The 10204-nt window shown below is 37.1% G+C and overlaps 1 protein-coding gene across 4 annotated transcripts; it reads left to right on the forward strand.

Annotated features, from left to right (window-relative positions):
• Positions 1 to 1380: 1380 nt before the first annotated feature.
• LOC132606075 (SPX domain-containing protein 1-like) lies at positions 1381 to 9981 on the forward strand. 4 transcript variants are annotated; one of them, XM_060319405.1, is made up of 3 exons: positions 1381 to 1751; positions 5522 to 5645; positions 6796 to 8705. In XM_060319405.1, the coding sequence occupies exons 1-3, from the start codon at positions 1497 to 1499 to the stop codon at positions 6837 to 6839; spliced, it is 423 nt and encodes a 140-aa protein (XP_060175388.1). In that variant the 5' UTR covers positions 1381 to 1496; the 3' UTR covers positions 6840 to 8705. The 4 variants fall into 4 exon arrangements, with proteins under 4 accessions (XP_060175388.1, XP_060175389.1, XP_060175391.1 ...); XM_060319406.1 differs by lacking the exon at positions 6796 to 8705 and adding an exon at positions 9473 to 9765 and having other exon boundaries at positions 1382 to 1751; XM_060319408.1 differs by lacking the exon at positions 6796 to 8705 and adding an exon at positions 8715 to 8743 and having other exon boundaries at positions 1383 to 1751.
• Positions 9982 to 10204: the final 223 nt, after the last annotated feature.

Here is a 10204-nt window from a genome sequence, read left to right on the forward strand (position 1 = left end):
TTTGTTTTAAATATGGGGTGCACTTTTTTTTATAAGTTTTTAGAGGGTGGGGTCCACCCTTTTTTATGAGTTGGAGAGGGTGGGGTCCACTTTTTTTTTTTTTTTACTATATAGAAGCATTTTTTTTAAGAGTGACTAATGACGAAGCATGGGTAAACCGATGTTTCTATATAGCAGAAAAATAGAAATATATTAAAGTATTTCTATCTACTTTTTAAAAGAGTTGGTAATATAAAGTATAAAATGTCATTTTTTTGCCCTTAAATAAAAAAGTAGGTGGGACCACAAAGATTTTTTTACCCTTAAATAAAAAAGTGGGATCAAAGGACGGACGACGATCTTGCTTATAAACCGACTCTTCTATATAGTAGTAAAGTAATATATATATATATATATATATATATATATATATATATATATTGTTCAAAACACGATTAATATAACATTGTAGTTTGTGCTCCGTATCCAAAACTTTATTATATTAGTGCGCTACGAATACAAAGTTGGCAAAAAGACTTATTTAAAAGGAAACCATTTTCCTCTCTTTGAGATAAAACAATAGCAATATTTAAGCATCAGTTGATACTTTAAATTTTAATTCGATTAATTTAAAGGTGTAAAATATTCTATTGTTAATGTATGTAGATTGGGCCTAAACAATACCTATTATTTTTTAATTAAATTTTGATTTGGATAATTATAATTCAAATTATTATATTAATTTTACATGTTTAAAATGAAACAAAGTAGAAATTTAATTTTCTATTTAAATGAAGAACTACTATTTTTTAATTTTTGGTAAATATTTTTGGTTTAACTCATTTTACTTGTCATGTTTTCTTTTACATGATTTTTTAAGGAAACGTCAATTAGAATTATAATTTTACTAATTTACCTTATTAATTATTTGATCTCCATTAATATTATTTTTTCTTTTATGACATTAATCTCTTTTCACATTTATTAGAGTAAGACAAAAATGAAAAAGTAATTAAATTCTATCTTATTTTAATATATAAGTATTTTAAGTATGTGCTGTACAATAATTTCATTTGCTCCCAGTAATGGATTGATATGCATGTGACAATGAATCCATCATTATTGATTTAATGAGATACTTTGAAAATTACATAAATATTATTTTGATTTTTTGACATTGTTTATTTTTTTAATATGAGATTCATTTTTTTTATATTGCTGGATTTTGTTAATATGGAGCCCACTTTTATTTTCCGTGAGTTTGGAGATGGAGGATTCCACATTTTTTTTTAATATTAGTTGGTGTTTAGTTGGGGCCCATACTTTTTCTTTTTAATATTGATTGATGGTTGATGTTTAGTTGGGCCTACACTTTTTTTTTTTAATTTATTATAAGTGAAAAACGGACACGAAGCATGGGCTTATATAGTAGTAGTAATAATACAACACCTTTCCCTAGAATTAAATTGTCTGTCTTTCTAGTCGTTTAAAGAAATTGTTATTTGGTTGAAGGGATCATGAAGTTTGGAAGGATCTTGATGATGTTGATGACCCTTATAGAACAGACTCTACCTGATTGGAAGGGCAAATTCTTGTCTTACAAGGATCTCAAGAAACAATTGAAGATGATTGATCATCCTAATAAACGCCAAAAATTAGATGATGATGATGGAAAAGAGGTGAATGATTTTGTGAAGCTTTTGGAGGAGGAAATCGACAAGTCCAACACTTTCTTTATTGAAAAAGAAGAGGATTATATCATTCAATTGAAGGTATCTTTTCCTTATTCTCAGGATTCTTGGTTTGTATTGCTGTAGATTTGACATTTCCCTAAAACTAGTTAATTTCAAAATTAATAATTAAAAACAAGAAAAACTGAACAGATTGGTATGAAAGTATCCATATAAGAGAATACCCATTAGTTGGGATTACGTTTTAGTCATTATTTTTGTATGCTAGTGGTGGTTTTGGTTTTAGGAACCCCTAATTTGACCCAATACAATCTATCTAGATGGCCCTGATGGAGCAGTGAATGTTGACAATTTGCAATTGTGGTCAGCAGTGTTTTAAAAGGCGGGGCGTTTTACTTAGCATGGGGAAAAACATGAAATCAATGACAAGTGAAGATGTAAATTTCCGCTGCATATATTTTTAAAAGAAATGTTAAGTGATATTCACCCACACAGTGTTCTTAAATAGCAAACTATGGTTGTAATTCGAGTTACTCTCAATCTTCTTATTTCTATAGATGAAAAAAACTACTATTAAGCATCATTCATTTATGAAAGAATTATGAGGGTCAACAGAAGTTACCTAAGAAATTTGACACATAATTTGTATAAGAATTGTTAGGCGAGCCCCGAGCATTGAGCGTTAGGCATGTTTAGGGCGTATAGTCGGTCGCGTAGGGCGTAAGCCTCACAGAACTAAGCTCCACATGTGAGCCTCGAGGCATTTTGCCAGTACCCCAACCCGGGGCGAGTCCCAAAACTGCTTAGTGTCGGTCTAGTGTCATAATACGGGTTCAGTGGTAGAAAATTTGGGATTTGGGATCCACTTAATGGGCTATTAAGCTTGTTCAGATGATTATACTCAGCAAACAGGGTATATCTATTTCTCTTCTACATGAGGGTTTTACTGATATTTAACTGGAATTATATCCTTCTGCTTTGTAAAACCACTTGATAACTAAGCCACAAGCTTGCTTGTGTCAATTGGCTTCACTACATCATGATACGTAGCCAATATTTTTACTTTTTAATTTTAATCTTACATGTATAAATAGTAATTATTTCACGAAGTATCAGATGACACCACCTTGATAAGGTGTTCCAGCACCCTTGTTGATCTTTAAAATATTTTCCCTCCTCTTCTTTGGAATTTTGTTGCCGAAGCATTACATCATTCTTGGTAGTTGGTTCTTTTTGATTTCCAATTATCTTAGTTTAATTCGGGTAACTTTTGTCTTTATGTTAAGCAGAGAAGAAGAAAATCTGTTTATTTGGATATGCATTTACATTTCATTGCGGACATCTTTTTCATACCATAATTGCTGAAGCAGAATTAACCAGAAGATAAAAAGAAATAAGATTTTGTGTTACGCATTTAGGATGAGCAGAGTCAGAAATATGGGTATCCGGTACTTTTTTTGTGCGACAGATGAGTGTGCATGTGCCATGTTACTTCAATACTATTCTTTATGGTCTAAATTTCTCTGATGGATTTGTACTAGGAAATGTGTCTTGATAGCAGAGAAATGCCAATCAAGTCCTTTTTATTAGATTTATGGTGGAGTATGGGGGACTATGAGTGAAATAAATTTACCCCATGATGTCACGTATATAATATAAAATTTAGCATTTGTACTTCATCGTTCAAAACGATAGCTTTTGAACGCCTTTATGCTGAACTAGAAGAGAAAGGAGGGGATCAAAAATTGTTCAGGCTAGCCAAGGCGAGGGAGAGAAAGGCACGTGATGTGGTTCAAGTGAAGTGCATCAAGGACGAGCATGACAAAGTATTGGTAGAGGAGACTCTCATTAGACGGAGATGGCAGTCATACTTCTCCAAACTCTTAAATGAAGAAGGGGACAGAGACATTGTGTTGGGTGATTTAGAACATACAGGAAGGCGTCACGATTTTGGGTATTGCAAGAGTATTAAGGTTGAGGAGGTTAAGGGTGCTGTTCGTAGGATGCGCAGGGGAAGAGCGACCGGACCTGACGAGATTCCTGGGGAATTTTGGAAGAGTGCGGGCCCGGCAGGTTTGGAGTGGCTGACTAGGTTGTTTAATGTCATCTTTAAGACGACAATGATGCCTGAAGAATGGAGGTCGAGTGTAATGGTCCCTCTATACAAGAACAAGGGAGATATCCAGAGTTGCAACCACTATAGAGGTATCAAGCTGCTAAGCCATACTATGAATGTGTGGGAAAGGGTGGTGGAGATGAGGGTGAGGAAAGACGTGTCTATTTCAGAGAATCAGTTCGGATTCATGCCGGGACGCTCAACTACAGAAGCCATCCATCTTGTGAGGAGACTGGTGGAGCAGTTTAGGGAGAGGAAGAGGGACTTACACATGGTATTCATCGACCTAGAAAAGGCTTACGACAAAGTTCCAAGAGAGATCCTATGGAGATGCTTGGAGGCTAAAGGTGTACCTGTGGCGTACATTAGGGTGATCAAGGACATGTATGAGGGAGCCAAAACTAGGGTAAGGACAGTAGGAGGAGACTCAGAGCACTTTCCAGTTGTGATGGGGTTGCATCAAGGATCAACTCTTAGTCCGTTTTTATTTGCCTTGGTGATGGATGGATTGACGCGGCAAATTCAAGGTGAGGTGCCATGGTGTATGCTTTTCGCGGATGACATAGTCCTGATCGACGAGACTCGTAGCGGAGTTAACGCTAAGCTGGAGGATTGGAGACAAACTCTGGAGTCTAAAGGGTTTAAGCTGAGTAGGACCAAGACAGAGTACTTAGAGTGTAAGTTTAGTGAAGCACCTCAGGAGGCTGGCTTGGATGTGAGGCTTGGTACCCAAGCCATCCAGAAGAAAAGTAGTTTCAAGTATCTTGGGTCTATTATGCAAGGCAGCGGGGAGATTGACGATGATGTCACACATCGTATTGGGGCAGGGTGGATGGAATGGAGGCTTGCTTCCGGAGTGCTATGTGACAAGAAGGTGCCACCACAACTTAAGGGCAAGTTCTACAAAGTGGTGGTTAGACCGACTATGTTGTATGGGGCGGAGTGTTGGCCAGTTAAGATTTCTCACGTTCAAAAGATGAAAGTTGCTGAGATGAGAATGTTGAGATGGATGTGTGGCCACACCAGGAGTGACAGGATTAGGAATGAGGATATTTGGGACAAGGTGGGAGTGACCTCAGTGGAAGACAAGATGCGAGAAGCGAGATTGAGATGGTTTGGGCATGTGAAGAGGAGAGACACAGATGCCCCAGTGCGGAGGTGTGAGAGGTTGGCCATGGATGGTTTCAGACGAGGTAGGGGTAGGCCAAAGAAGTATTGGGGAGAGGTAATTAGACACGACATGGCGCAGTTACAGCTTACCGAGGACATGACCTTAGATAGGAGGGTTTGGAGGACCCACATTTGGGTAGAAGGCTAGTAGATAGTCTCATTATCCTGTCTTATTAGTAGTCGCATTATCGTAGTATAACTTCTTGTGCTCTGATTTATGCTGTTATCTCTTATTTCCTGTGCTTTGATTATTCTATGTTATCTGTGTCGCTTGCGTTACTTCATTTCCATATCGCTTTGAATCTCTTAGCCTTATCTGACCTCTTTTTATGTTTTTTATGTTGCTGAGGGTCTTTCGGAAACAGCCGTCCTACCTTGGTAGGAGTAAGGTCTGCGTACACTCTACCCTCCCCAGACCCCACGTTGTGGGATTTCACTGGGTTGTTGTTGTTGTACTTCATCGTTCACCTATATGGCTTCATGTTATGGTGCTTTTGCTTTGTTTTGAATTTAACTTATCAAATTTATGCATGAGAATTTTTTTTTATTGTTTTGGCAATTGCAGATACTCAGAGATAGCTTTGTCGAGATTAGAAGTTCTGAAGAGTTGATGAGAGTAGGCAGAGACCTAGTGGATCTTCATGGACAGATGGTTCTATTAGAGAATTACAGTGCTCTTAACTATACAGGTACTCAGGCATTACTATTTTTGCTGACAACAATAAGAAGTATCACTAAACTGAAAGCATGGTGCATATGAATAAACTTCTGTGTAGATATCATGCTTTAATAATGTACTCTCTAATCACGCTCAAAAATTGTTCTAAAATGATAAGCAGTCGCTGCAAATATAACCTGGCTTATGAGTCCAGGGTGGATCCCATAGAGAACAATGTTAACTTTCAGTCAATTAATTCCCAAGTTAACAAGTTGAACACAATGAGCAATTACTATTGAGTTTTCTAAATATTAACTACTAATTGAATTAAAAATAAATAAGCAGAAGCAAAACTACAAGCAGTCAAAGTCCTAGAGAATCCGCGGATGATAAAAAAGCATAGGATAATGATTTTCCCAATTGTGGGTAAGGTCTGCGTACACTTTACCCTCCCCAGACCCCACATTGTGGGATTTCACTGGGGATGTTGTTGTTGGGGATGAATGCATACGTGTTCCCTCTAATATCACTGAATTTGTTTCCCTTGGTTGTGAGTTCTTCAATCACTGTTAGTATCTCCCGTTTAATAGCAATAATATCCTAGAATTTATTTTCCGGAATTAACTCTAGCTAGTGAATCAATCAACTCACAAAAATCACGACAAAGTAGAGTTATCCCTAAGTTTCACTTTTAATTTTAGTAATCAATTCCTTGATTATTCGGAAGTGTCGTTCAACAACTACCTAATCTTATAGTCTTTTCCAAGTAAGACAACATATAACGGCGCGTTCAATTGAGAGCTCTTCAATTAAACAGCAATTAACATATAGTTGAACAAAGGGAACTAAAACGCCAAGATTAATAGGAAACAGAGTCAAAGAATTCAACCAACAAAAGCTTCCATCAAAACCTTAGATAAAGAGTTTAGCTTCTCATGTGCAAAGCAATAACGACAATAAAATAATAAAACTCATGATTTAAGTAAAGAGATTGACAGAAATTGAGTCACGATGATAGACATGTTGAAGATTCCTCTCCAGTGGTGAAAACCATCGTTTCTCACCTTCCAGTGCGTTGCGCTGTCACTTTCCTTTCCCAGAAACAAAAGATAACATGAGTTAAGTTTGGATGATCATTTTCCACTTATTGAGTTCGCATATAATAATAGCTACCATTTCAGTATTCAGATGGCCCCGTATGAAGCCCTACATGGGCGGAGTGTAGGTCACCTATTGATTGGATCGAAGTTGGGGAATCAAATTTGATCGGACCAGATTTGATTCAGCAGGCAGTGGAGAAGGTTAAGCTTATACAGGAGAGGTTATTGACAGCTCAAATTCGCCAGAAGTCCTATGCAGATAATCGACGGCAAGACCTGGAATTTCCTATAGATGACTGGGTATTCCTGAAGGTATCGCCAATGAAGGGTGTTATGAGATTTGGTAAGAAGTGAAAGCGTAACCCTCGACACATTGGGACTTATAGGATTGTGCGCCGAGTAGGCCAAGTGGCTTATGAGTTAGCTCTACCTTCAGACTTGGAGTCTGTACATCCAGTCTTCCACATGTTTGTGCTTTGTAAGTGTATTGGAGATCCTTCTAGGGTTGTACCTATTGATGATGTACAAATTACAGAGAAGCTATCATATGAGGAAGTCCCTATTTCCATCTTGGATCGACCAGTTCGTAGGTTGAGAACTAAGGATGTAGCATCGAAAAAGGTACTTTGAAGGAACAAGAATGTTGAGGAGATGACTTGGGAAGCCGAGGATGATAGGAAGTATAGATATCCTCAATTGTTTCGGACTTCAGAGTAGATGCAGACTACAACACCATCGTCTTCAGTTATGTATTATTTATCAACTAACCTTGTTGGTCGTGTGGGACCATTGTTGTTATTTATTGTTGGGGCCCTATGTTGCATTGTATAGTTTGGGTCCTGTATGGCAGGTTGGTAGTGGTATAGCTACAAAGGAGACTCTGTCAAAATTTTTGTAAGTGGGACGAATGTTTCTAAATAGAGAAGGATGTTACACCTTGTAGTTTATACATTGAGATTCATTGTATGTTAAGTTTCCCCAGTTGTGGACACCGGGGCTGTCTCCAAGGTTATACAAGGTTGTACATGCCTATCTTATGTTTATAAAAGTTTAAGTTCATGTTTAGTAACTTATGGAAGGGTTGAAGAATAAATGAATTGAAGAGAATACGTTTCAGCGAAATTTCGTTTAAGGTTGAAATATACGGACCATATCTTGGGGTATACAAACCGTATTTTGTAATATGGACCGTATTTAAAGATGAAAAATTTGAGCAAAGAAGACAGAATTTGGGGTTGAAAAATACGGACCATTATACGGACCGTATCTCTATGGCAGCGGATTTTTGTTGTTTTTATATATTAAGACTCTCCTCAATATTAAGTCATTTTAACTCAACCCCAAGTTCATATAAGCTCTAGAAACCTCTCCCATCATTTTTAATCACTTCCTCAAGAAAAAATTAAAGATCAAAGTGAGAATCAAGTGCCTAGGGTTTTCAAAGTATTGTAGAAGCTTGTTGCTTCTCCTTGTAGAAGCTTTGGAGCTACTTCAAGGTGAAGTAATCTTGGAATTGAAGTGTTCTTGAGTTCTTGAGGTAAGATTTCATCTTAATTCCATGTTTATGAGTTTATGTGATAGTTATGCTAGGGTTTGAGAGAAAGAAATTGAAGGAAAGGTTCAAACATGAACTGGATGATATTTTGAGTTGTAATCTAACTTAAGCCACGATTGTTAGTGTGTTTTGAGAAAATAATATTGTTATGGGGATAATAGTTAATGTTAAGAATATGTTGAGATTGTTATACTTGGTGTATTTGGAAGAAGGGAGTGTTGTATACAAGCGTATATCAGGCTGCTCAATTGTATATAGTTAAATGTTGTGAATATGAGTTTAAAGAAGATTGTATAAGGTTGTTATGTTGATTGTTGGTTGTTGGCTTTGTGGTGATGATTAAGAAATGGGGGAATGCTAGCCGTTTCACTTTAGAATTGAGTTACCATTGATATACATAATATACTAGCGCTATCTAAGTTGTATATGTATTTCTTTATTATAGGATTAGCGCTCTAGTTGTGATAAGCTCGTTGTTGGATTACTTGGACGATTTGAGGTATGTTAAGGCTAACTTTCCTTCTTTTTGGCATGACCATTATGAAAAAACGTAAATGTAACGCTACTCCATAATAAATCTATTTTAGTATCTTGGAATGTTCCGTGTTGATTCATGTTCTAGAATGCTATTCTCTGTAAGTTCTTCTACAGATTCAGTATGATTCTTAGAGTCACTTATTGATGAAAATGCTATCTCATAATGATGTTCAGAGGTGTAACGACTTTCCGTCACTCCGACAGATTCAGGATGTACTCTTTTCATATTCTTGCATTACATTTCATGTGTGTGTATACACACACACACACACACACACATACACACACAGAGACCTATGACCCCTCAGGCGTTACATATGTCTATATTATGCATTATATGTATGTATGGGGTATGAAGAAGCTAACAGTGTTATATACGCACTACTACTTGATTAACTGATCATATGATGACGATGATGATTCCCACAGAGGCCAATATAATACGATGGGATGCCCACAGAGGCTTGACAAGTGTTATATACGCATATATATGTCTAACCCTTATGCATGCATGCATAGTATTTATGTATATCATTGGCCCACAGAGGCAGTTCAGACATACAGGTTGCATTCATTTAATCCTATGTTCTCTTTTGTCTCTTTCATGTTACTTTCATGCCTTACATACTCAGTACTTTGTCCGTGCTGACGTCCCTTTCTTGGGAGCGCTGTGTTTCATGCCTGCAGGTTCAAGTAGATAGGTTGACGATCCGCCACTGTAGGCTGCTGTTCAGCTGATATTGGAGCACTCCTCTTGTTCGAGAGTTGTTGTTGAGTTTTTGGTACGTCATACTTTTGTGTGCATATGGGTATGGCAGGGCCCTGTCCCGACATTATTATGTTAGATATTCTAGTAGAGGCTTGTAGACAGTCATGGTATAGTTAGACTTTGTATGACCCCTCCGGCCGATATTTTTGATGTATAGTATCTCATGATGTCCTTGTCAGCTTGCACAGTTTTTCACCAGCATAGTTGTATAGTATGTCTTCTTGGGCTCATCCCTTTTGCAGTATATTTTTCATATAATTTAGCAGAATTTTACCTGGTGACCCCGAGGTCCACTCTTGTTATGATCATATGCTAGTTGTACTTCGTATTCTATTGGTTGTTGCTTGGGTTGCTGCTATAGTATAGGACGTGGAGAAATGTAACAAAAACAGGGGAGATGCTGCCTGTTGAAATATAAAATAAGCTTGTCATCCATTGTATGGTAGATGTATCTTCCATAGTTTAACGATAGCGTAATTATCGTTGTTGTAGATTAAGGTCCGACGAGCCGACTTTAACGTGGTTATTGCACAGATTGTGATAAGGTATTTAAAGGCTATTAATCCTCTCTTTTGGCATGATTGTAATTCCAAAATGACTTTTTAGAAAAAAACGTTTTAATGACGAGT

Source organism: Lycium barbarum, chromosome 8, assembly GCF_019175385.1.
Source record: "Lycium barbarum isolate Lr01 chromosome 8, ASM1917538v2, whole genome shotgun sequence".
Lineage (NCBI taxonomy): Eukaryota > Viridiplantae > Streptophyta > Magnoliopsida > Solanales > Solanaceae > Lycium > Lycium barbarum.